We start from the raw sequence: 27806 nt of genomic DNA, 5'->3' as shown, positions 1-27806 counted from the left end.
AATCCACTGGTTTTCATTTGGACAAAACAGAGACCACAACAAACAAAACATTCATACGAAAGTGTATAGTTCTTTTTAGAAACATGCTTCACAGAAATACAGTTTTGACTGCTTTGGGCTAAGCCTTTTTATTGCAGCTTTTATACAGTGGCTAATGGTAAAAGGAAGATTTTACACTTCAGTAATATTGATACAGTATAAACTGATTTACAACAAAGATTTCAATTACTTAAAGAATATTACAGTTAAAGGATCAGCAGAGATACTAATTTAGGAGTGCCTTAGACTGTCCTCTCTATAACTGTAAAAACGTACCTTCTATCAGGGTAATAAAACAGACATAAGATCTTTTGGTAGGTAAGGTAATAAAACTAAGTTTAATAGCTTTCAAAAATTTCATAAATTTTGTTGCTGAAATTTACTGTGGTCTATCTTCGCTGGATTAATATTGATTTTATGTTGCTGTTTCACTAGGCTTATTTATGTAAGCAATAAAACCTTCAAGAGAATGATCTATGGCTCACCTAGGAGCTTCTTTCCTCCGTGCTGCTTCTGAATGTTGCTGAGTTCTGTCTGGCAAGGTGGGTCTAAAACGACATAAAAATGTTAAACAGATTACACTGTATCTAGGACAGAAAGCATAGGACTAAGTTTTCAAAGTTTATGACATTTTAAGGTCATTTTAACTACTGATCTCAAGTCCATCACATGCTATTTGATCGGTCCACAAAAATCAGAATGTAACTATGAAGCTTGCTGACATCATCTACTACATTAGACCATTAGCACAACAGCATTTCCCATTCTGAATCAGCAATAGTATTACAGAGTTTACTCACATACGTCTTTAGCTTATACTGTTCCCAGACAAAATCTCGCATTCCATGAATACTAAATACATTTTACATTTTGGCAGACTCTGATAATTTATAATACATCTTTGCCATGTAGGCTCCCTTTTTTTCCATGCAAACAGAAAAAAGTCTTCTGAGCTAGTTTAAAGATGAGTAAGATTGGCCTAGCTTACTGATGAATAACACATGTAAGACCAGAACCCAAATGCCTAGATGAACTGGGGATCAAAAATATATTTCTGGTAAACACAGAGCCTCTTGACTGGCACAGCCTAGATATACCAATAGGCATTTGGTATTCTTCATTATTCTTCATTATTCATTACTCTCTTATCTAAGAGAGTAAATAAAAACTAGAAGACCATAATAGCCCCTTGCTGACAGCAGGCTCTTAATTTCTCTTGGCTCTATATTTTAAATACCATTTACATACCAAATACATTTAAAGAAGCTTACAAACATTTCCAGTGGCCTCAACTCCACTTCAAATTACTGTTCACAGGAGTCTCAGTGCCAAAGCAAATTTTCAGGAGTTGTCTTTCCAGACAACCAACCAATTTTCTGTGTGGGCTCTTGAAAAATCACTGTGATTTCACAACACTGGGTGGGTATTGGGTTTTAAGAATTTAGTCTGTGAGTATTTGCTGAGGCTACATAAAGTTTTATTTTTTTTGTTGTAAGAAGTGTGTTGGTGATGATCATGCTTACTATTTGCCAGAGATGTTCCTTACTTTTCAAAACTAAGGTTTCTGCCTTTCTTGACATTTAAAGAGTTAAACTTTTAATTCTACAACATTCTGAGGATCAATTATTTCTTAAAACAAAGGTATTTTCCATTAGTCATTAATCTAATAAATGACAGTCATTTATTAAGTATCACAGGCTAGAAGGATCTAGGACTGGAGTGGATTTGGCATTGTTATATTAACAGTTGGATTATGCTACAGAACCTTTCCCACCCAGTTTAGTCTAGTCTATCCTATCCTCCAAAAGAGATGAGAAATACACTGAAGGAGAACTAGTCAAAACAGGAAAAATACACTTATTTTGTTCTATGGAAAAAAATCCTAAATCATGAACACAGATCTAAACACATGAGCACATGTGGAAAAGTAAAAATTATGGACTATGCCTAAAGAAAAAAAAAATCTTCATTTACAGCTATAAATCTTTGGTTGCATAATTACAAAAAGGAATACAACTCGCCAAGAGGTAACATGGCAATATGAAAAAGTTACTTACCCAAACCCCGCTTCCTCTCAGAAGCTAGGTCTTCAAGATTCACATATAAGCTTTGCTTCTCAGGACAAAAGCAGCAAAAACTCTTAACAATACTAAAACACTCTGGTGCTAAAAACTGTCAAAGAGAATGTCAGGCTAGAAGTTCAACCATCTCCTTTTGGTCCACAGTATATCCTGTTTTTTCTCTCCCCAAATCATAGTGCTTCCCTCTTTATTTTCCAGTTAGTTTCTAAGTTTGAGAAGCTTTTTCTGAACTAGTTTCAATAAAAGAGTCACAGGACAACTTCTGGCAGTCCTGAGTCAATAAGAAAAAACTTCTTTACAAAAATCAGTGTAGTGGCTTCCTTTGAAACAGCAATTAATCTCACATCAGTCTTTCTGATAACCTGAATACAAATAATGTACCTAATTATCTTCATCCTTAATCTACTTCCACAGATGTGGCAGGAATTGTTTTTCTGATAAATCACAGCATTATTATGAGTGATTCATGAACCATGTAACACCAGCCATCCACAGTTCATCAGTGCTCCATGTACTCATGCACACCAGAGTATCCCATGTTATTAATAATAATTAGTAATACTATTAATATAATAAATAATATTAATAATAATTATGTCCCTTGGGACATCAATATCCAGTTGTGTCAAGAGGTGCTTCAAGGATAGCACAACTAAGCCTTGGTTTACCAAAACAGCACATTAACAGAGCAACTGGAACAAAATTGGTAGATTTTATAAAGAATGTCTTTTATTTTTTACAGACATGCTCAAAGGAGCTGTTACCCTCACAGAGAGCCTCCAGCTTTCTGAAATCTTACTCAAATATAAAACAGTGTTTTTTCCATATATCAAGTAGGTAATATTTGGCAGAGCCCTTAGGTTCTGGAACATGGTCCACTGCAGATTAGGCTGCCTTGTTATTTCTTGCCTGCGGCTTGTGGTCAAGCATTGTAATTGTTCTTGGACATCCAAGGCTTTTACTTTAGGGATCAGAAGCCTCAACACTAGACTTCTTTCAGGGGATTTCATTTATGATCATCATTTATCTTGATACACCTTCCTTTATAACCATCTATAAATACATTTGAAGTCCTTGCAATCTGAAGACTGAAAAATACAAATCATGATAATTATTATTCTTCTATCAGATGGACTGTTTTTAAAGTCATGATGATGTCTTCCAGCCATGACAGACAGGAGAGCCCATAAGAAAATGCATCTAGAAAAGTGCTGGACTAATAGATCCATGCAGAAGCCTGCAGTACAGAAATACTTCAGTGCTAAGCATAAATATTCCCAGCAAAACTGCGTACTCTTCTACTCTGGATCAGTGATGCCACAAAACAACACTACAATAATGATGAATTACTGGCAGAAAAAAACATTAATCTATTAAAAGGTTGACACTGTAAAGGCCTCAGCATTTAGGCAAGCACTAAAGTGACAAGTTAGCATCAAACAACTAAGAAAACAAGTTCTAGAGATGGCCACTGAAGCACTTACACGATCTGTTGTTGAAACTTGAGGGCAATAGCAAATAAAGCACACAGGAAGACTTGCAAAGAGTACCAGCAAAGTGCAGATTTTTAAGAATTGCAGAAATGCATTATAGTGTCTTAGAGATATCTCAGAAATAATAAACTACATTTAAAGCAGAATAAGACAAGAAAAAATGCAATAAGCATCACTGAGACGTATGTAAGTCTTTAAGCATTAGTCAAGGTGGGACAGCTACTACAGGAAGATCATCTTTTCCACAAGAAGGATCTGACTTCAGTATTCATAAGAAGTTGCTTATATTGACTAGAAGTCGTGAGCAATGTGCAGTAATGGGTCTAGTGCAGTGTAATGCATCATGGCATACCTCAAGCAGAAAGAAAGAAGAGTTGCAAGTAATTGTTTGATCCTGACAGTCTAGCATCATGAAGCTAAGATTGAAGACCATGAGGGCTTCTCAGATAACGACTTCAGCAATACTATGTGCTTTCAAAAAGCACAATGAAATTGCTATCCCATTATGATACATACTGTTGACTAAATTTTGTGTTCACTTTTGAACATTGTTAATCAAGAACAGTGCTGTAAAACCTGTAGAAGTGCTGTTGATCTGCCCAGAAAGCAGCTACTAAACTCAATGAATACAGGAAGCTGCTCTACATGGCTCAAAGCATTCTGTTAATATCAACTTCTTTTGATAAACATCAGAAAGAAGCCAGTGAATTTCTCTACTTTGCCATCTGTTTGCTATTAATAGCAAAGGCTTAGTTAAAGGCCTTGTTTAGACTGTTCAATCAAGTAAAACAACCAAATACGAATATATTCCAAAGTTTTAGCATAACACTGCAAACTAAAGAGAATTCAGTGGGTTACTAATACTAGGAGTTAGGACTCAGACTGTTGTGCAAGAGTTAATAATAAGACATGACAAAATAAGACTACAGGTTTCTTTTTTCTCCTTACAACTAAAAAGGAGAAAACAGATTTTGATGACAGTGCTAATTTGGAAGGATGAAGTGCGTGTGTAATCTGCAAGGATTGCCGAAATTGACACTTCACTTCATTTACAATGTTGAGGACACACCTTTTCTACTATATGCTTGTACATTGTGGTATCAAAGTCTATCTAATCTGTTTAAAATCAGTGTCTGATCTCAACACCATTATCAAGACAGTGAGGAAATCAGTAAAAACAGGAAGGAAAGCTTGATTATGTTGGATTCTGCAATGTGGAGAATCAGTGTCACCGAAAGCTGGATCTAATGGGGTACCATTAATAACATTCTGTAGCATTTAGATCAGTCTTTACAATACCATCCTCAGATTCTAGCAGTCTGCTGAGAAAATATTTTAGACAAAATCAGTTTATAGGCTATAGAATGCAAAACTACCTGAAACTAAACTATGGAAGTGTTTTCTTAAAGCCCTGGTTATGTCGTACATGCATTATATAAATTGGTAGAAAAACTCTGCACCATACTAGGCCACATATTATGTGTTGTACTTCCGCTGGCAACTGGTAAGAATTATGCTGCTCTCCAAAGTTCTTTATATATTAAGCTGAAATTATTGTGGTGGTTTGGTTTTTTTTTTTAATTTTAAAGACAACTGAACAAAACATGTTATGTTCTTTAGGAACTACTTTACTTCTGTGATGGGTTATTTTTTAATTTTTTCAGCACTACATACATGCTTATAAAATAAAAGCCAAAATTATTTTTCTACTATGAAACAAACAAGGCTTTTTGAAAGTTTAAATGTTAGCTTTTTAACTGCAAAGTTACCAAAGAAAAGAAATCTGCTATTCAGTATTTATCTACAGAAGTATAGTTTTATTTTTATTTAGTATTACCACTGGTAGATGTGGCATGATAAAAACCTTTATTTCCAAAAAAATCAGAATCATGTTGAGTGACAATGGGAATTTATCATGACAGTTTTAAGGGCAAAAGTGAGATTTAAAAATTGATACTAAAATTTTCAAACAGGTTGAATTGACTTTGCAAAATTTCCACCAAATCATTTTATGTCCTCTACTGGCAGAATAAATTTAAACCCTGGTTGCTATTTATCCTTCAAAAAAACTCCCTCATGTTAGTAAGAGAAATGAAGGGGCAATTCTGACCACTTTCGGACAATATCTGATGGGGAAATTTCTTGATACATTATAAATAGTTTGTTTATATAATATATGTGATGTCTCACCAACATCTAAAAATTTTTATAGTCCTCAGAAAAATAATGCTTATAGGCTGTGTTTATTTGCATAACATCAGAACATTAACAAGATTTTTAACTAGGCAATAAAAATCTACTGGTTTTAGATCCAAATGACTGGAAATAACTATCTATACTATTCATTCAGCTATTTTATTAGGCTCACAGAACATTAAGATACTCTACATTAGCAATAAGAAAAAGTTTCTTTTATAATTTAGGCAAAGTAGACTGTGAAAGAAATAATTTAAGTAATTTTGTTCCTTATTATGTTCTCTCTACATATGTACTGGATGTTGGCACAAGGAACAATATAGCTGTAAAAGCATTTGTTGCTGTTTTGCACTTCATTTAGAATTCTTGAATTTTTAGCAGGCCTTTCCATTTAGGTTGGGTTGGGGTTTTTTGTTTGTTTGTGATTTTTTTACTTCATTTTAGGTATTCACCATAGGTCAAAAACCTCAACACAAATTCATTGTACAGCACTTAAAGAGCTTGTAGTTTACTGTAATCTTCTTAATATATTAAAAAAAGATGAAGCCCAACAAAAAGGTCAGTCATTTACATACACAGATTGTTCTCATCTTTTACCTTGCTGTCTTTGGAAGCAGTAGCACCACTCATTGTTAGATATCAAACTGTCTTTGTATGTGTCACAAGAATTGAAGAACGCCCTGGTGCACGGCTCATTCTTGTCAAGGTAAATGCTTCCAAGTTCCGACTGGTCCAGTAGCAGGTCATAGTTCGTATCAAGCCTATTAAACATCCAGCCAAGGGAGTCTTTGCAAATTGGCAAAATGCTGGTATCAAATCCTAAGAGGCAAAACAAAAATAATAAAAATTATACACTAAGAAAGATAGAGCAGCTGCTGAGCTCAGCCACCACAAAAGAATGCTGCATCACGGTAACAGCTCTGGTGGTACACATATACAGTATATACACAGTGTAGGTTATTGAAATACTATAAATAAATTATATGTCAGACTCAATTTAAAGATAATTAAATTAACCTGCTAAAAAAATAATCCCATCGTCGGTCTCAAAGCATTTAGAAATACAAGTTTTCTTGTCAAATGTCATAACTACAGACACACATTATGCATGCTAATAAATGAAATACAATGATTTCCTGGAAAATAATTCTGTTAAGGAATTTAGGTGATATTATAAATCAGGATAAGCAGTTTGCAAAGTTAAGAGAAATAAATTCCAGATAACTTGTTGGAGTCCATGGGCTGGTTTTTTTTGTTCCATCAATATACATCTAAATCTGTGAAAAAGTAATGATAGTCAGCCTCAGCAATGCTTTGAAATTTGTACTTTATCTTTTTACCTGGTGTACTTTCTATCTCTGAGGATGCCATGGAAAAGATGATTGCTAAGAGCAGCTGATTGCCAGTATCAGACCTACTGATAGAGCCTGCAACTTCCTAAATCATTGCTTGGAAAAAGGTCAGCTGGAACAAGCTGAGTTAATTATTCCTGCATCCAGAGCTCAGACCTCATGTTTGTGATTCTTTTATGAACTCTAAAGTACATGCAGACTTGCACATGGACATGAACAGGAAATTCAGAAACCATCAGGACTCTCACCTATGTTGAAGATGTGAGCTGCATACAATATATACACACTTTTTTCCTTGTTCATGTGCTATGGGTCATGCATATGGCCAGGCACTTAAGTATATATCTTAATGTAGAATGAGATTTAGTGCTACTAAATAGTATTCGTCTGGAAACTTTTAAGTCAAAATGAGATTGGTAGATATGACTATAGAAAAGTTGACATGAGAGGACACAGGAATTCCCAATTTCTACTGCTGGTAAAAATCAAGCCTGTCTGCCTGCCTTTGCTGTTGTTTTGACAACATTAGAGAAATCTGAAAAGCACTTCTATACCGCTAAAACAGGTTAAATTGGATAACGCAGTAACTGTATTTAGAAGTCAGTAAATTTTCTTTTACATATATATCTGCATATGTAGATGTCCATACTATGGCAGAACGACCACTTCAGAAAGTAAAAGAAAGTTGATAGCATCAAAAATTCCTTGTGGAAGTCAGACCACCACATAAATCCCCTTTTCCCAGAAATCCTAAACTAACTACGACTTTTCATCAGGGTGATCTCACTTTTCTTTGTTCCCTGATGATCTATTGCATTAATTATTATTTTTCTTTGAGAGAAAGGAGAGGAAAAAAAAAAGAAAAAAAAAGAAAAAAAAGAAAAAAGGCCAGCCATTTGATATTTATAATATTTTTCATGAGTTTAACACAATTTAAAAACATAGCCAAGCATTCAACCAATGGCCTCTCTCTTCCTCTCCAGTCCCTGTTAACATGCAAAGACAAAACTTCTTTTCTGTGTATTATGAAAAGCAATGAGGACCCAACAGAATGAATAAGCATAATACAGTAGATGTGTTATTCAACTTTATCTGTAAAAGATATCAAATTATTCAACAGGTGTTTCTGATTAGAAAAATTCTTGAAGGTTCCTTCATCTTAAAACATTTTATTTAAGATTAAATATTCAGTATAACATTATTTACCTATAAGGCTCTGTTCCTGAAGGCCTCTTAACACTTTCTCTCCTACTCCTGCTTTTAGCTAGAGATCCTCCTCACGACCTTGGATTCAGAAAGAGGTAGACATGAAACGTACTGTCACCTATCCTGCCTTTTGTGTACCTGCATGACGGGAGAATTTATTCTTGTGCTCACATTTTTTTTCTGAATTTAGCACTCTGGCCAGCTCACCAAACTGTAAGAGAAGGGGCAGAAAAAGAGCAACCATGAGGAGACAGATTTTAATTAATGAGATGCCAGCTATATGGGAATATAAGATAAAAGCCACTTCAAGGGTGTATTCAGGTATATCTTGTGGGACAAAGTAAGTAATTGTAGATAATACATCTGCATGTGGAATTTTGAGCGTAAATGTATTGAAAGAAGCATCACTTTCAAACTGCAGGCAAAGTATCTTTAAATTAGTGTTTATGGTCCAAGCTGGCAAAGCTCACATCATAAAGTACTTTGTATTTTAGGACACTAGAAGACAGCACTATGTATTTAATAAACTATACTAAGGAAAAGCAGAAAAACCCCCGAACAATTGCTTATTTTACTTCTCAATCAGTTTCAAATTATACTCCAAAAAGAAATAAATTTATCTGAAGAGTAGTGAAAGAACATTGAACATTTCAAAGGTTGTACGCATCACTACATTAAGGGTGGAACAATATTGTACAACTGTGTAAGACTTTATCCCTATTTTTTTCTTGATTCCCTTAATTGGCATTAGCCTGTGAATTGAGTTCATCCTCTGTTCCTATTCTTCATTTTTTTTCCTTACCTCTTTCTATACAGGTTTTAGATTTTTTAAAAAGTGTGCCTAATAGTAATGTCTCACCAGCCTTTTCTCTATTACCTTTGTCATAGTTAAGGACAGAGCTTGAATTTAAAAAAACTGCACTGGAGTCAGCAATATCATTAAAAGACCAATGATTTTATTACAGATCACTGATATCAACAGGATAGCACCAGAAAAATGTCACTATGTTCTAATATTTTCAATAAATCCACTTAAGGTTCAATGTAGTTAAATATTTAAATATCACGTTTGAAGTCTGTTATGCATGGCATACTCTTCTCAGAAACAGGGATGTATTATAACCGGTACATCAGAACTAATAAACCTAGTTTAAACAATAACACTTCATATATGAAATTTTTTATGCTATTTCCAAGCCTGGAAAATAAAGCTTACATTTATTAAAGCTGTCATAACCTATCTATTAAATAGTATCATATGCTGGAGAAACAGCACTGCGGGTCATGGGGTCTAGCTTTCTACTAAATAACTGTTTGATTTAATAATTTCTAAAACTGATCATGCTTTACCTTGAAAGCAGTTTGTCTCTTTCTCAGAGTCTGGTTCTGAAGTAGTTTCTATTTTCCTTTATAGCCCAGGTATATTTGTTGTTGTTTTTACTATTTTTTTTCCTCTTCTCTAGTATACACAATTTTAGCGTTTAAATAGTGAAAATCACGTATCTTCTAAGTTTTCGTTTGTCTTGTTTCATCAAGCCAAACTATTTCACAACCATCAGTCACTGCAGTATAGAAATGTCTGAAATCTAGGTAAATTCTAGTTTTGGTGAAACAAATAAAAACGTCTCAAGCATTTCAGAGGTAAGCCAGCATGTGTTGACAGAGATAGAGGCAGCTTTGTTAGATATAAAATGGAGCAGTCCACCTCTTCCAGAACTGCTACACCACAAAAAGATCATCACTATCAGTTCCATTTCCACATTATCAACTCTTTTAGAGAATACTGTGGTAAAGTAAAATTCTTGGTTCAATTTAAAAGAACCTTTAAGGAACTGTCCAAACTTGAGATTATCTAGAAGTATTTTCTCTTGGCAATGACTTCTTCCCACTATTACAACATTGATAAAAGAATACATCTGTCACCCTGGAAATGTTATACTTGCGAAAAAGGGACAGAAAAGCAATTAGGTACATATCTAGAGTTTAGCATCTGCTAACGTGATTTGACAAATGAAGGGGTCAGGTGATACAGAACTAAGAATCAAAAAATCACCACGTGGCCTAGTACTAGCAAATCAGTAGCCCCAGTTACACATTACATACTAGAATGCTGTTTTTCAGACATTTTTTACAGTTCTGACAGAAAACACTAAGCAGAAACTAAGGGGGATGAATTGGTATGTTGAATGATAGTAATTTATTCTTAATTATGAACTACCAGGACATTATACTGAGGAGAGCAAAAAATGCTGCTCAGATGACTAAATTATGAAATAAGATTTTCTCTTTCTCTAATTTTAACCACTTATTTAAAACCTATTTCCATATACCATAATAAAATGAGCTTTTATGAAGCTATTTCTGAACACTGTCTAGAAAAATGTGAAGTGCCAGCTTAAGCTCTTTTTCTAGGCCAAAACAATCCTAGGGGGAAAATTATTAAGAAATATAGCCCTCCTCCACAGCTTATACACTAAGCATTCAAAACATTTACTCAAAAGGAACCAACAGAAATGCTCCTGTTTCTGGTTATTTCTCAGGGGAGAATTTCAACTCTTAGTAAATATAATCTGCTTTCCAAGGTAAAACTATTGTTTGCTTGCTTATTAAGGACATAAGCAATAAATACTTGTGTATATTGAGGAAGAAAAATTTTGACTTCATGTGGAAACCAAAACAGCATACATACACAGATAGGGCTCACATACTGCATTATGCAGAAATTGTTTATCTAATACATCAAAAAGTGAATGATTCTTTCCAATGCCAGTACACTCTCTGAAACAATAAAAAAACTGACAAATCACACGTGAATAAACACATGTGCACTCTGTCAGAGTCCTAACTGTGACCTAGACCATGGATTTTATCTGTTCAGAGTGCCAGCTGCACAGCAAGAAGGTTTTCAACTGTAATGGATTTTTGTAATATTTGGGCTTGCAGAAAATCTTCAGTTAACAGCATTTCACAGCTCAGGTTGACTAAAAGCTGAGAAAATGTTTTACTTCCCAATGTAATCAGGACAGACCCGAGCAGGAAAGACTACAATAAAGAGGACTAAGCAAGTGTGACTGCCTTCTGCTGTACTTCATCACAACAGTACTGATCTAGGTGAGCCTCATCTGGCTCCACACTAGCCCAAGAAGGAGACAGCTTTAACACTCTCTGTCACCTGTCTAAAGCTGGGTTAGGTCAGAACAGAAATAAAGAATATCCTGAGCTGGAAGGGACCACAGGGATCATTGGAGACCAGCTCCTGGCCCTGGGGAAAATGGTACATGGGGAAGGTACCAAAGGTATTATGATAAACCTAGGAAAGCTGACTCTCATTTTACAACAAAATGTACAAGAGGAACAAATGAAGCACAGCTGCAGTGTCCTTTAAACACCTGTAACGGTTTGCATCCTGAAGTCTCTACTTTTCAAGAAAGTGTTACAAAGAATTTTATGGGGGAGGAGAGGGATAAATCATGGTGAATCCTATTGCTGGAGGCTATCAGTTTCCTAATATCTTGAGAGTTAGGATGAAATGTATTATTTGGGACATCCTATTGACCATTTTATTAATAAGTGTGACTGTCAAAGAAAAGTAGAAGATATCTGAGGAGAAATAAATAAAATAAAATGCTATAACAAACATCCCTGTATACTTCATTGTGCATAAGAATAATTCTGTAAAAATGAAAGAGTAAAAACCAACTTCAGTCAACAATACTGATTTAGTTCATTCAGAGTCTTAATTTTAAGTAGAGATGAATTAATTAAAATCCTTGGTCAGAATTACTTCTATGATGGATTTCTTCCTCCAGACTCTTGCATTAAGGATATCTTTGCATAAGCTAACCTGATACATGCAGAAATTCATTAGAAGAACCTTTTCTTTCTAGCAAACGAGAATTATGGTTCAGGTTGCCAGCCTGTACAACTTTGCAGTACAGCTTATGTGACATTTCCTGAGACAATCTGAGGAATTAAGACAAAATCTCAGGCAGTCAGCATCCTGAAGATGTCAAAAATGCCATTTAAAATCATAACTCTTTCTAGCTCTTACAACTGCACAGCGACTATATGGAAGAGTACTGACAAGAGTAAGAAAAACCTTATTGTTCTGCTTACAAGTTCTGTCTGTACCTCAGGATTTCCAAATATGCTTCAGCAATGAAGATCAGGGAATTGTAATTGATCACTGTATAATATCAGCTTGTCTCTTCATGGATAAGGAATTTAAGATAGTCAGAAAGAAATAAAAACCTCCAAGAAAAAAATCTGAAGTTGCTTATTTTATTTACCTTTTTTTACAAAATTGGTCTTTTCCTGCTCCAAGTTTGTATGGGGATTTGTCAATTTTAGTCAAATAATATCTCACTATGCTAGTTCTAGACAAGCCAATTATATGTAATTTCATTTCAGACTACTTGTATTTTTACGTTATTTTTAAAATTATGAGTGTATTAGACTCCAAATAATGATATTATTTCCAAGACATAAGAATACTCTCTTTTACTTTTGGCCTCTGGTCTTTCATCTTCTAACATGACTAAGTGTACAAGTCCTCTTCAGAAATAGAGTGCCTGTAAGAAATATTTGTGGGACTGTGGTACTTTTTGTGCTTTGTATACGATACATTAATATTGTGTTTTATCACACAAAATTAATACAGAAATAGAACAATATTTTAATAGAATTTAAATAGCTATATAAAATGTCACTTTATTTTTTAACTCCATATTTTCCTATCCATATGGGAAAAATAATGGGGGTATTACTGCAGCATGACGGTAGAGCATCCTTTGTCACTGATTTAGACCTCAAATGGTTTGAGGAAAAGATTTAAATTTTTATATAGTATTTATGTCAATTATACTTCTAGATATATTCCATTTGAATACAAATGGACATAAAAGGAATTTTGGAAACAAAACCCTATAGTTTTTTTGAAATAGTCTAGTCTGAATTACTAATAAGATATAGCTTTGGAAAAAAAAAAAAAACATGTCAGTAAAGCAAAATTACCTTATTCTTGTAAAAACACAACAATGTAGGCACCTTACACTTTTAACTTGTTATCGGAATATTGATGGCTCCAGCAGAACAACTTAAACACTATCGCTTGATTTGTTTAGAAGTAATATGAATGATTTTATGGACCAATGTGGATTATTTAATAGCTGAAACAATTCCGAAAAACTCCAGCAAGGCACTACACACTTGCACCACATCTGGGTTGGTCAGAAGAACTGTGCCCAAGTCTTTTAATAAATCCTGTTCCAATTGCCACCAGAGAGAATGAAATATGAAAAATCCTAAACACAAACAGACAAGCAGAAAGGGTGTCAGAAATTGCTTTTTTAAATTCAGTTTTTCAGTGAGGAGGGAACTTTATGACAAGAATAAAGGAAGGCCTGGGGGAAAAGGTGCCAAAACAGATTTTTAACTCCCCAGGGGTAACGAACAACTCCAGGGATTTGCTAGAATAATTAGGACACTGAAAGAGGAAGTTGCATTCAGGTGGTTTTTTTTGTCATAGCTATTGTTCTGTACAGACCACTATGTCTCATGTGTATATGTAAGTACAAATTCATTATACATGATAAGTTCTTTGAAAGATTTATTTGTAGGTGTAGCTTTCTAACATCCCCAACACAGGGGCTGGGCAGCTCTGGTATGTTTGTGTATCAGTATGCCTAATGTCTTTGACCTCCTATTACTTCAGAGAGAGACAGAGAGGGATATTACTCAAGAGATTAGCTCTTCAAGAACAATTTTAAGAACTGCTTCATGTTATTAGTAAGGACATTACCATGTTGAATGGTTATCATTATTTCTTGTTTCTTTATGCATTTACAGGGACATAATGATACAGGATTTCCTTCTACACCACAGACATATTAACTCCTCATAAGATGAGATATATATTGTGCTGCCTCAAATGAGAAATTCTGAAGTACAGAAATGTACATACTAGAAAAAACATACAGTTGCATGAACAAAACCAGTTTTAAGATAATTTGTGCATCCCGAAATCCACAAAGGAAAAAACTATTCATATATATAATATCTATTCATTCCATTGCTTTCTGTATATAGATGGACTGCCTTTCTGCAGTAGCCTGTCAGATTAATACAATCATGTAAATACCAGTTATTTATAAAATCAAATAAATACTGCACAAATGGAATCTTTTATATCTGAAAGCTATATTTTTTCCCGATTACCAACATGCAGTTTGAGTAACTGACCAGAGTACTAAAACACTAATCTCTAAACAGTTATCATATAGTTCAAATGTTTTTGTGAGGCAGTGTGGATTTTTCATTTTGAAAAGAAAAAGAAAAGAAGAAAATATACGAAAAACTGAATGTCTCACATGTAATCATTTTCTAGAATTTGATTTACTTTGTTTTAGTAAAAATAAACAGAACATACCAAAGCCTATCATCACACTTCCATCTAATTTAGAATCGGGATAGCAATAAATATTTCATTCACCATTCCAATTTCTGGTACCATGATACAAACATAAGTCAAACATTTCTGACATCATGATATTGACAGGAGTTTAAAGTCAGTAGTGCACAGGAAACAGATTTTTCCATACAGATTGTACTTTCTTACCTGCTGATGAAAAAGAGCCCTGCAAAGATTATTCTTAGCCATCCAAATCAATTCTTGATTCTATCTCTCAAAAAAATGATAGAATAGGATCCAATCTAACTTGTGCCTTAAATTTCAGATACCCCCTAAAATATATGCGGATCCTTTACACTGTCAGAGGAGAGGACATTAAGGCTTCCAAACTCGACAAGATTCAAAAATTCAAGAGACTCCTGCATTATTAGTCACACATACTAAAATTTTAGCTCTTAAGTCTAAATACAGTCCTTGATTGCTATTATAAAAATTTGCAAACAAACAAGTGACAAAATAAATATTACATCCAGATACTCATCATAATAGAGTTGACCACTTCAAGTATCAATCATAGGTCTTATTAATACCACCTGTGTGCTTACGGAAAAAAGGTCAAAAAAGATGTCTAAAGGTAAAATCTCACACTTAAGAACTTTGTGCTTGCACTTCATCATACTTAGATGAACAAATGACACAATGATATTTCCAATGAAATTAAATTAATCGATTTCTTAAAAAAAGAGAAATTAATGCCACAAATTGTAATCAAACAAAAGTAAAGAAAAATAATAAAAAAATATTTCAAATACTCAAAAAAGCTAATAATAAAATAAGTAAAGTAAGAAGCTGGTGGTGGTCAAGTTCTGTGAAACATATACTGGAAGTGTCATAGTTTGCTCTTCATATTAACCTCTTCATATTAAGCCATTAATTTATGGCTTATCAAATCTAATTTGACTCTGATTCACAGTAGGACATGACTCTTGAAACTATTAATGCACACTTCAACTGCTATTTAAAATAAGCTCTTTGATAATTACATTTTAAAGTTTTACTGCTTTCCACAAGAGAAGAAACCATTTAAGTATTTGAGAGGGTTAAAACCAAATTATGACCCTTACTGTTTCCATTTCATTAGTACTCCTGAGTCTCTCCCAGTTTCAAGTTCATCCTTGAAAATTCCATTTTTACTTACAAGCTCCTTTTCCATGTTTTTTTCTTTAGCAGCACCTACAGTGGCTTCACCTAGCAACAATGGGTCACACATAATTACAGCTCCTTTGTGTTTTCCTTTCAATTTGATAGCATTCACAAATAAAAGCATTCTGAACAGCAGCTGTACTACTAAATAACATCGGAAGTTTAAAGTGAACATTGTCTGTTAGTACTAAGCCATAAGTAAGAAATTAACTTTAGAAAAGCCCAAAGTTATGATTTTGTACACGTCTCTTTAAACCATGTGAGAATAAGGCAAGTCTTAGCAATGGAAATGCCAAAGTAGAAAAGAATCAAAGAAAACATCAAATAAGACAAGTAAAAAATCTCTTACTGGTTCTTTCAGGCCTTTGAACAATCCTAGTCTTCTTATTCTGAATTCCACTTTCGTGAAGTGCCTTAAACCAGTCTCTCAATCTGTTTGCTACTTCCCTGAATTCCAGATCACTGCACACTGAAAAACAAAACGCAGAGCTGTTAAATACTCTTCTCCAAGCTGTTAAATAGAACTTTTCAAAGTATGCTAAAAATAAAAAAAAAAAAAAAGGGGGGGAAAAAACCCTCCACAAAACCAAAGAACACAAAATAATTCAAACATATATGTTCTACAGGTTTCTTATATAATGAAATTCAGTTGCATTGCTTAGCTATGTCTTCCAAACCCAATTAGGGTCCTCAGAAATAAATGCCTGACGTATAAAGGAATTATGAAACTACATACACCTAGAAATTAAAAACTTCCTTTGCAAACTACTGCAAACTTCTATAAACAGTTCCAGCACAGATATTTTCACATCTTACTGCAGATGAGTACAGTACAGAGGCACCTATTACAGTCTTTCAGCATTTCATTTCCATGTTCATTAAGTCAATACTAATGAAAGTCCTACCAGCACAGGTCACAGATGTAATTTAGGCATATGATGCAGGAACACCCAACTTGCCTTCCTCCATGCTTATGCATGAAAAGGGGAAATAGGGTTGACAGCAAAAGTGCTTAAAAGAGTGTGCTTCATTCAATCTTAGTTGATTGAATGAAGTTTCACATGCCAAATTCATGAGCGCCTAACTGCAAACTGGCAAGTGTACAGCTGCTTGCTGATAGAAGATACCCCTCCCAGAACTCCATTTTCTCATGTGCTTGATGTATGCTAGAAGACAAGAGAAGTAACAGTATCTGGAAGATGACAAGAGCAGAATGGAAAAAGAATGGAAAGAGTACTAGATGCGTCTATCCCAACGTAACAAAATACCTGTCACTGTCAACAGTTATCACATCCAAATCAGGACTACTCTACGGGTCTACCAGTAACTGACTAAAGTACAATCTGAAGAGTTCATACCTAAGTATGCAGAGCTTCATAGTGACACTCTTGAAAATAAATCTTCAGTTCAGCTTACTCTTCCTTTACTATGTAGCAATCCAATACATTTGGTGACACAGCCTTCAGCACTTCATTAAATTGAACTACACCATGAAACACCTATTTGTATTCTAGAGTAAGGCTGAAACGTGTCATTATGCCAACAACTATCAATGTCTGTACAACTGCAAGCATGTAAGCATTTGATTATGTAGTCTCTCTTGATACTTTGATTCTATCCATGAAAGACTTAGGCACAATCGGTACATACATTTGCATATACTGTGAACGGACATTTTAATAAAACTTGTATTTGTGCTTTTCTCTTGGGTAATAGAACAATTTTTTTCTGATAATTTGATAGGGAAGTGGGAAAAACGCATGATAAAGAGGCATATGTAGTCAAAAAAAGGTTGTATTAAAAGGATCAGATGAAAATGGTCTCCTGAATCAAGACTACCTCTCAGAATTCAAACTTGTGAGATTTCTACATTTGCCACAATGACACCTTCGTTTACCAACCCTTGCAATTAGTTGGCAGGTTCGCACAAAGAATCATCTATTAACATGGGACACCCTACTTCTCTATAATTTCCCCTCCCATTACAGGCGTGTAATCACAGGATTTGTGTGGCCAGGTTTTGGTAGCAGGGGGCTCCAGGCTTTCAGAAGCTCCATGTTTGACAGACCCAATGCCAGCCAGGTCCAGAATGAACCTGCCACTGGCCAAGGAGGAGCCCATCAGGAATGACAGTAATGCCTCTGGATTAATGTATTTAAGAATTTTTTAAAAAAGTTACTACACAAATGTAATTGTGGACAGAGAAAAGTGGAGTGAAAGGAACATATGAAAGGAACAGCTCTGCAGACTTGGAAGTCAGAAGAGAAGGAGGGAGGGGAAGTAAGTTCTGTTTACCTTTACAAGAACTTTCAGAACAACATGTAACAGATATAAAGACTCCTGTCTAAAAAGTAGAAAGTCATCAGAAGTCATAAGAAGCAGAGAACAGGATCCAGACATTATCACAAACACACCTGTTTTTCAGAGAAGCTGGGCTGCAGCATGTTAACTGCAAGTTATGTTTAAGTAAAGTCTTTAAGAGACAAAAAATGTCAAGTATATTTACTGATAATGTACACATTTGGCTTTGTTTCTAATCTGCATCCTGTCTCAGAACAGTACCTGCCTCAGCACTTCACTTTAACTCAGGTGGATTTATGTGAATATACTTTGTATTCTGTATCACAGATGATCAACCTACCAATCCGTTCAGTAGGATGCTATTTGCCACTGAAACATGTTTGCTGAGAGTTATGCTATATGAGGAAAAATTGTCTTAATGAATGGGTTGATAAATTCTAGAATATGTTTAGGGACTTTTCATCCCAGTGATGAGCTTGTAGAGATACGTGGTACTGAAATTATTGTACGAATTGGTCTGTACTGATTTAAAATAGGTCAAGATGAGGTAATTGAGATCTATTTGGACTATTATTTCACCTGATAGACTGCGAGATGAATTTTTCATGGCGAAAGACAGACCGTAAAGGTTGTAGAAGGTTAGACAGTAATCAAAAAATGCATATTAAATCACATGAATCCATTCTGAAGTACTGAATTTGCTTAGAAGTACTTCTGGTTTTGTATAATGACAATGCAAGGCAATCCTCCTATTACAAGCAATTCTAGTATGAAGTATGTACTATGAGAATTAGTACAAGGTAGTATGCAGTCAGTAGCTCAAAGGTTACTGGAGCCTCCTCTCATTTTGAACAATGAGACTGTCTTCTAAAATCAACGTCTATGGTTATGAAAAAAATGAAGGCATCTTAAAACTTATGGGTACTTAATCAAGAAATATCTTTATGATAAATATTATTTAAATGTTACATGGAACCAACTGTTCAATCTGTTTTCACATACAGTAAATATTATGATTTGTGTTGGCATTTGAATATAATTTAGTGATTGAAAGAAAAATATTTGAAAATTCTGTATCAGTCTGTGTTATTTTAGTGCCTTTCAACTCAAGCTAATTAATGAAGTAAAAATAGTGTTACTGAAAGTTGTAAAGACAAGCAGAACATATTTCAAGACGAGCATATTGGATTGAGTTCCTTAACATATTTAAACAGTCTTAGCTTCCTGACATTACAGAAAGTAAGTTATGTTTAATAATGTTTATTTTTCATGTAAACACAGAGATATATAAAATTATCTGTAGATTAATAAGCATTGAATGGACATTGACATAATAAGCACACTGAAGTACTAAGGAGTAGCTTTTGCTAAGTCAAGGGTCAGAAAAATGATTTAGAAAAACAAAAAAAAAGCAGCAATAAACACACCGCACACCATGTAACATCATTCACAATACCAGAGGGGATGGCAAGGTTGTAGATTGAACCTGTTTACTTTGCAAAGAGATACTTTCAGCGACTTTTTCAGCAGCAGACCTCAGTTCCATATTCTATTCTAAGAGCAGAAGGTCTGACAGTTAGGAAGGAAGTTATATAAACCTGAAGAAATTATTAGTTTATAGCAGTAACTTAAGTGTAGAACTCAGTCATTGATCTGTCTTCTTTTGTGACCTGCTGCCAGAATATTCCTGAAGTTTTCATATAACCTAACATAATATGACACTTCCATTCCTGAATCCACTCATGGATTCAGGTCCACATGGTCTGCTTGAAAACTATGATTTACTGACGATATGGCCAGTGAGATTAAGTTGCAGGAGAAAGATTAAGGCTTTGTTTCAGTGTGAGATGTGAAGCACCCTGCCCTACCAGAAGGCAAACTTCCAAGACACAATGTGGTACTCCACCATTGTACCACGTGGTGGTGCTTGTCACACAGCTCTCTCCCGTGTTTCAAGAAAACAGCCCCTACAACAGGGAGGTCATCCCCAGCACATACCATCACACTCAATTAGGCAGAACTAAAGACAAGAATTCATATATATAATAAAATAACCAAGAAGTAAATATAAAGAGTATATGGACAACTTGAAGAACAGGGTACACATCAACCACTTCTTAGAGTAAACTAGAAATTACTCCATGTGAGATGGGTAACTTAGCAATCAGTGTGTGCTAAAGTAAGACTTTTTACCATTCAAACTTTTTCTATGTGGAATCACTGCATATGACCACAGAATCACAGAATTTATCCTGAGAGGGAACTCCAGAAGTCATTCAGTCTTATTCTCTGCTAAAAGTAGGTCTAATTACATCAGGTTGCTCAGGACAGTGTCCAGCCATTCATGTCCTGTGACCATCATGCAATTCACATGAAGGTTCCTCACTCTATGGAAGACTACCCCTCTTAGAACAAAATATACTACCACACCTACCTTGTAACTCTGTACTGTTCTCCCTGAAAAGTACAAGAGCATTTCCTGATGCTGTAACTTAAGGATTGCACCTATCTTTCCAGGATTGCTCAACATCCAGAAACCTGGTTACAGCAGCAATTCTGAATTAATTGAGCAGGATTATTTAGTGCAGTGCGCAGCTGATGATTACGTAGTCCAATACCTTTCAGTGCATTACCTACCATTCACGTACTACTGTATGACTGCACAGTAAATGTTAAACGTCTGAGATGCACTGATAAATAGCAGTTCCAGCACTTGCATTTAAAAGTACTTCTCAAAATACAGTAACTCTCATATTGCCATTAGAATTCAGTGTTGCCTTTAAAGACAGTATCTACTATAGTAAACTGGAACATTACAACAAGCATACCTACTCAGCATCAGTACCCTGGAAGGTTGCCAGTCTGCTTAGGTTTATAAATTTAGCCCTGAGGAACTGATATTGCTTGAATTGAAAATTGATGGCTCTAGAATAAGGGCTAGTATCCATTTGGCTAACTCTAAATGTCTCAGAAATGTATACAAGTGACCTTACAGTTCCTGCAATATAGGGCATCATTTCTAGCTCTGCATTATCTGACACAAAGGGGATGAGTAATATAAAGCAAAAAGAAACATAGTAGCAAAACCCAATACATTTGATAGAAGGACAAAAATCCCTTCAAACCTGTAGCTAAAGGATAGGACAGTCATTTCAGTCATCTTTTTACAGTCCCATATGTACAGTTAGAACAGTTTGGTTTGGTTTTGTATTTTTGTTTGTTTGTTTTTCTATTTTTTTTTAAAGGTTGTAAACTGAAAATTTTCATATGTATATTTCTTTTTTTTATAAGATCACGTTTATTAGCCATCTGTTACCTCTGAGGCCAGTGATTTTTGGAAGATACCTTGAAATTAACAAATAAAAGTATTCTGACTTCCTTACTATTTAACTAAACACAATGAATTTTCTACTTCAGTTAGTCTATGTTATGAGATAATTAATACAAATGCTGCAGATACCGTATCAGGGAACTGCAGCTGCTTATTCTTACTGTTTAAAATTAATGTTCTGTACTGACATTCTGCTCATGATTAATGTTTCATAAAATTCAAAACTATTTTAATTAAATTACATTTTCATAAAATAAATCTGATCTTTTCGTGTCCTCACAGTTTTTAAGACTTCACATTTAAATATAACAATGATCTCTGAGTGCAGGAAAAATAGTAGAAACTACAACATACAGAATTATGTGTCAAGATACTACTTTCAACTTAAAATATATGAAATTACAAAAACATTGCAATTAAATAAGACAATACTAATTCTTTAGTCTGCAAGAAGTACCACAGACCTCTTATGGAATTTGTTGATTTATTTTCTGGAGGATAGTCTCTCTCTATATATACATAGGTATATATGTATATGTGTATATATGTGTGTATATATATATATATATATATATATATATATATGTCTTCCTTTGCTAACTTCTGCTAACCTTTAGTGTTGGTTATTTCTCATCATACTCTGTTATTCTGAACTATTAATTTCTGAGGATGAAAATTATGTTATTAATCTGTAAACTGCATAGTAATGAAGACAGTCAGCAATAAAAAGATAGCAAAAAGATACTCCACTCTTAGCAGTGAAAGCTTTCCAGACAGCCATATCCCAAGAGTGTTGTCATTTTCTAAATTCAGTTTTAAGGATTCCTGAAAGCACTACCCAGCTCTGGTACAAAGTCTGGACATTCTTCCCTTCAAGGTCATGACTGACAGAGTCTTGCAAAGACTTACTGAATTTGACATACAACCCTTTGAATCATCGCAGACAAAGACAAAAGGATCCTTGGAAAATGTTCTTTACAAAGAAACTTAAAAATATGTATATATTATTTCACTCTTTTAAAATAGATATTTTCTGAAATCAGAAATGTTCACTGCTGATAAGAGACTTTAAAAATCTACCATACCAGGCAACTCTGCACATGGAGCCTGAAAGGGACTGCTAGACCCTTCTTTCTATTGTGACAGAAAATTATCATTGTGCCTCACTATGACTGTCTTGAATACTGTGCTCAAGAATCACTAATTAATAGAAATTAACTACACTCTCCTCTGCAAGTATCTGGCCTAAAGGAATTGTACATCACATTGGATCCCAATTAAGTTTAACAGATCCAAGGCTGCATGGCAGTAATTTTCTTCTTTTTGTATGTAGATTGTGATCTGATGCTTTAAACCACTTTGCACTTACCCTAAGCATTTGCTTGCATGTTCTTCTTGAATGTTTAATCACTAAAATCGCTCTTAATCACTTTAAATTGTTCACTGAAGAGCACAGTTACCTTTAGACCTTTCACTGAGGACTGAGGGCAGAATCACTCCAATCTAGCTAGTTATTTATGTCTTCCCTAAAGTGAGGCCAACAGAGGCAGACAAGCTCTTTCTCTACTACTGAAGAAACTTATGACAGTTAATCTGTTACACAGCAATGTAACAGCAGGACCCAATTCCCCTGGCACATGAATCGCTTGCAGTGGGATGCAAACTGTACTACAGTGTATCACTGTCTCAATGAAATCAGAACTCTAGTTAAGCAAACGTAATCGGCAAATCTGCAGCTGTGTCTCCACACAAATTCACTAATCAAAAGTTGAAGGTGAAATGCAGAAAGTAATGAGTTTAAAAAGATATGATTAGGGTACCAACATCCAAAATGTTTACAAATGCATATATGAAATATGTTAGCGAAGTGCAATTATGTTTTGCTAGTCTCTGCACTGAACACTAAATGGATTGTTCATTAATGTCTTATGCAGATCAGAGAATTTTTATGAGATGTATATGAATATTCATGGAGATATAAATTTATTTAGCCTTGGTAATTTTTTATGTGGTTTTATTTCTTATACGTCTTTTAAATCCAAAAATCCCATATTACCAACAGTGATCCTACTGAATTACAATTAACTATTTCTGGAGAGGAAGAGGAAACTTGTTCAGTGCTGTTTTATAAATAAGTAATAAGGATAAAGGAAGCATGCACTGTTGAGGCATGTGAATGTGTGAAAGTATTGGAGGATACAGTGTCTGGTAGAATACCATTTATTTGCAAGTTAAAGGTCTATAAATCTGTTGTTTTTTTTATTCATACAGTCTGCAGGAAGAAGTCCATGGAGAAAACTATTCCCAGAAGTACATCTGAAAAGGGAATAGCTACTTCACCTCAGCAGGGAATCTGTCAGTGAACTAACAGCGTGGATAATCAGGATAAAGTCAAGGAGCAAAGCAATGAGATACATTATTTGAAGTGGGAATATACTCTTATGTGTCCTACTGTATTCCTTCACCCCCAAATTTGTGGCCCAGACATGGAGATCCTGTCATGTTTAGTATAAGAAGAAACATACTAGTCATGACAGGTTTCAGGAAATGCTTCTTTTCCAGCTGCAGTTTTTTTGCATGAGACTGCTGTCTACCTGCATGCAGTCTATCTGCATGGCTACTTTGCAAGCACAGAAGTTTTTGAAAGGAAATGCTTACAGCAGGCACAAATCAGCACCATGTGTATGCAAAACAGAAAAAAGTAATCCTATAATCCTTATCATATTGATATCAGTAGAAAAATTCTTGCTGATTTCAGTGCAGCCAGAATTTCATCCCACTTTGGTGCTGTCTAGACCAGCTACTTGGTTCTTTGAAGAAGAAGGGAATTCTCACACTGATCAACACAATGATGATTGTTTAAACAATTTTGTTGACATTTTTCACAATGAAACATTACATTTCATAAGTTTTACAGTCTAATAAAGAAAAAGATAACCTTTTTGTTTAAAAAAAAAGACATTATTTTTTGAAAAAAAATCTATTCAAGAAAATGTCTTGTACTTTAGAAAAAAATCTATATGATTAGAATGCACATTGTTTCTCCATATGGTGATTAAGAACCTGTCAAGACAAAAAAAGTGCGGGTAATTAGAGATGCCAGGCAGTAATCTATTCAGTTATAGTTTTACTTATTAATCATAAGCCATGAAAGGTATGTGAACTAACTGGATGTGCTGATTATCAGCACCACTGCCTACAGCTGAAAAGAACTGCCAAATGTCATCAACTGTGAACCTCTTCACTACCACATCTGAGACTTCAAAACTATTGGCCATAATAATGGCATCACTGTTCTGGACTGTTTGCAAAATCTGTGGAAGTGTTTAGACTGTAAGTGACATCAGTAAGAGTCTGAAAATAATGCATCAGTAGCTGAGACTTAAAAACAAAACTAATATTTTAATTATTTTAAGAAATAACCAAATGCCTACTGATAATAATTTTGAAGACATCCTAGTAAGAGCAGTAAGAAACATTTATAATGTGAAATTACATCTATTTTTTACATAGATTCCTTCCATCCCTGTCACCAACTTTGTTGTCTTCCTCTGGATGCAGTCAAGGACCTTCACATCCTTCTTGAACTGTGGGGCCCCGAACCACTCGCAGCAGCACTACAGGGGAGGCCGCCCCAAGGCCAAATGCAGTGTGACAGTCACCTCTGCTGACCGGCTGTTTGTGCCGTGCTTGATGCTCCCCAGGATGGGGTTTGCCCCCTGGGCTGCCTGAACACACTGATGACCGACACTGAGCTGCTGCCCACCAGCACCCCCAGATGCCTCTCTGCAGGGCTGCTTTCCAGCCAATCCTCTCCCAATTTAGACTTGTGCCCAAGTCTTACTTAGCAATACTGTTTCAGTATTATTCAGCAAGAGGGAGCTGTGTCAAATAATACCACCACACCTGCTACCACCACAAAACTGTGTAAAATATCTGATGCAAACAAACAGCTTACAAAAAAAAAAAAAAAAAAAAAAAAAAAAAAAAAAAAAAAGAATACTGAATGTCTAGTCACCTCTTTAGGTCCAAAAATGCCTGAGAGTTAGGTAAGTACCTTAGAAGGAATTAATAAAGAAGGAAACAGAAACCCTGACATTTTCAAAAGACACTGACATCAATCACCTGCGAAGAAGATGTAGGCAACAGCTCCTCTGATTACTCAGTCACTCAGCAGTGATGATAATTAGAAGAAACTTCCTGAGGATACAGGCAGTGATAATGTCCCACAGGGAAGCAAACTACACAAACTCTCCAAAATCTCTCTGAAAGGTAGTCAACCAGGTACATAAGGTATCTAGATTTGATTTGTTTTTCATTTTCTACACACACAGAGAAACTCCCCAAAACAAAACAAAAAACCAGGTCACCTATTCAGCAGAAGATAGAAACATATAGTTCAATCTAAACATAAAAAAATAATGAGCTCTTCTCCTCTATTCTACCTAGATAAGGCAGCCAAATACCTGCCTGATGGGCACAAAACTCCCAAGCTTAAGGCATAATAAAGAATCATCATCTCCTTGCTATTCACATTTTCTTTTTTTACCCTTTTTCCCTTTCTAAGCTGCTTCTTTCCTTAGTTCTCACATTTTGAAGTGTCAAGAGCTAATGAGCCACACCTTACTTATATATACTTGTACAGCACATAATCTTGGTGTCCTATTTAATCACTTTAGGCTTGAAAATTTTTCTGTAAAAAGAAGTTATTTGTCAGTCAGCACGTTTCTGTAACAGAACACCTTTCACCATTTCATACCTTTCATACTGCTAAATGAGTGATTTTTTTCTTCTAGACCAAAATAGTATGCATACTTTTTTTGAAAATACTAAAATGTAAAACATTTTTACAGAAAGGTAAGATGCTGAACATTTTAGTCTAAATTAATTGATTGACATTTATGCAATCACTACAAAGAAAACAAATACAGTTATGTGCAATTTTTGAGTCCATATAAACTTTTATAGTATTGAAAGAAGCAAGGAAATAGTCTTCAGAAAAACGTCATTTTTTTCGTATGGTCTGATATTTCACAGGTTAAGAAATTCAAAGTTTTAAAAAAATTAAATAATGCAGTCTAACACTGAGATACTGATAAAAAAAAATAGGTCGTCTATGAAGATCACAACAGGCAGATGCACTTTGTTTTCACAGTTACTGTTTGGGTTCTACTGCAAAAGGAATTTTTCATTGTTCAGAATAACGCTGATGAGCATTTATAATGCTTGATAAGGATTTTATATTCCCTTTTTATTTTATGTAACATAATGATCCATGTCCATGTGGTACAGTAAGCAAATTGCTCAACAATATAGGAAAACAGTTCCCGTATTTCAATTTTTTTAGACCAGTGTTTTTTATCTACCCCAAAACTCTGGAAATAAAAAAGAATTTCAGATTATATCAGAACAAGATCAGAAGCTCTGATCAGACCATTTCATGTTCAGCTCTCCCAGAAGGGTATACAATTCTTAAGTCATTAAGCTGCAAGCTTCTGAGATTCGTCAAACTCACTGTATATGCAGTGCAGGTGATCTGCACACCCGGACTGGCCATCTGCCTAGTGCTTAACAAACGCGTGCCAACATCGTCAGTCTCTTTGCAAATGCCTTCTTAATGGATATATGCATTTCTATTTCCACTATGAAAGCCCTAAACTGCAAAAGAAACATTCTTCCAGTCTAAAGAAATCTTGCTTAGAGGTAGAGTAACAGAAAAAAGGAATACTAGATTGTGCAATTATTCAATGACCTCTGTAGTAATGAAATTCAGTATAATTTTATCCTTACACTTATCCTCAACTTTCTTCTGGATATAAATATATATATAGCTACGAACTTAAAAATTACTTCCAAGGCTCCTTGTGCCCTTTGTCCAAATGTCAAGAATAAATCATTATCCCATTAAAAAGCTTGTGTCAGATTTAACTGAATGTTGCATCACTGGGCCTGAAGCAGACGGAAAGCAAAGGCTGTTTTACAGGCTTTATGATCTGCAAGACTTTATATGAGCTCATGTTCTGGAAAATATGTTCGGTTTCTAGGCTACAACTACTGATTGTACTTCTCTGTCTATCTTGTACATGACTATGTTATGCTCCAAAATAAATCACAGTGCTAAGTTTTGCATAAGAGTTTCAATGTTCTAGGTGCTTCATATATTTAGTGTATATATATATATATATATGAAGCATT

The 27806-nt window shown here is 34.8% G+C and overlaps 1 protein-coding gene across 2 annotated transcripts in view; it reads right to left on the bottom strand.

Moving 5' to 3' along the window:
* The window catches only part of SPOCK3 (SPARC (osteonectin), cwcv and kazal like domains proteoglycan 3), a 114402-nt gene that overhangs the window by 3452 nt on the left and 83144 nt on the right, over window positions 1-27806 (bottom strand). For both annotated transcript variants that reach the window (XM_027893079.1, XM_027893080.1), the window contains 3 exons: window positions 16329-16448; window positions 6407-6628; window positions 525-587 (listed from right to left, as the gene is read on the bottom strand). In XM_027893079.1, coding sequence (XP_027748880.1) covers window positions 525-587; window positions 6407-6628; window positions 16329-16448 — 405 coding nt within the window. The remainder of the gene's footprint in view (window positions 1-524; window positions 588-6406; window positions 6629-16328; window positions 16449-27806) is intronic.

This window comes from Empidonax traillii, unplaced genomic scaffold (assembly GCF_003031625.1).
Source record: "Empidonax traillii isolate 1590-97213 ecotype Southwest subspecies unplaced genomic scaffold, ASM303162v1 scaffold379:size601899, whole genome shotgun sequence".
In the NCBI taxonomy this organism is placed as follows: Eukaryota; Metazoa; Chordata; class Aves; order Passeriformes; family Tyrannidae; genus Empidonax; species Empidonax traillii.
Note: the sequence above shows the minus strand (reverse complement) of the source record. Positions and strands in the feature narration are given on the sequence as shown.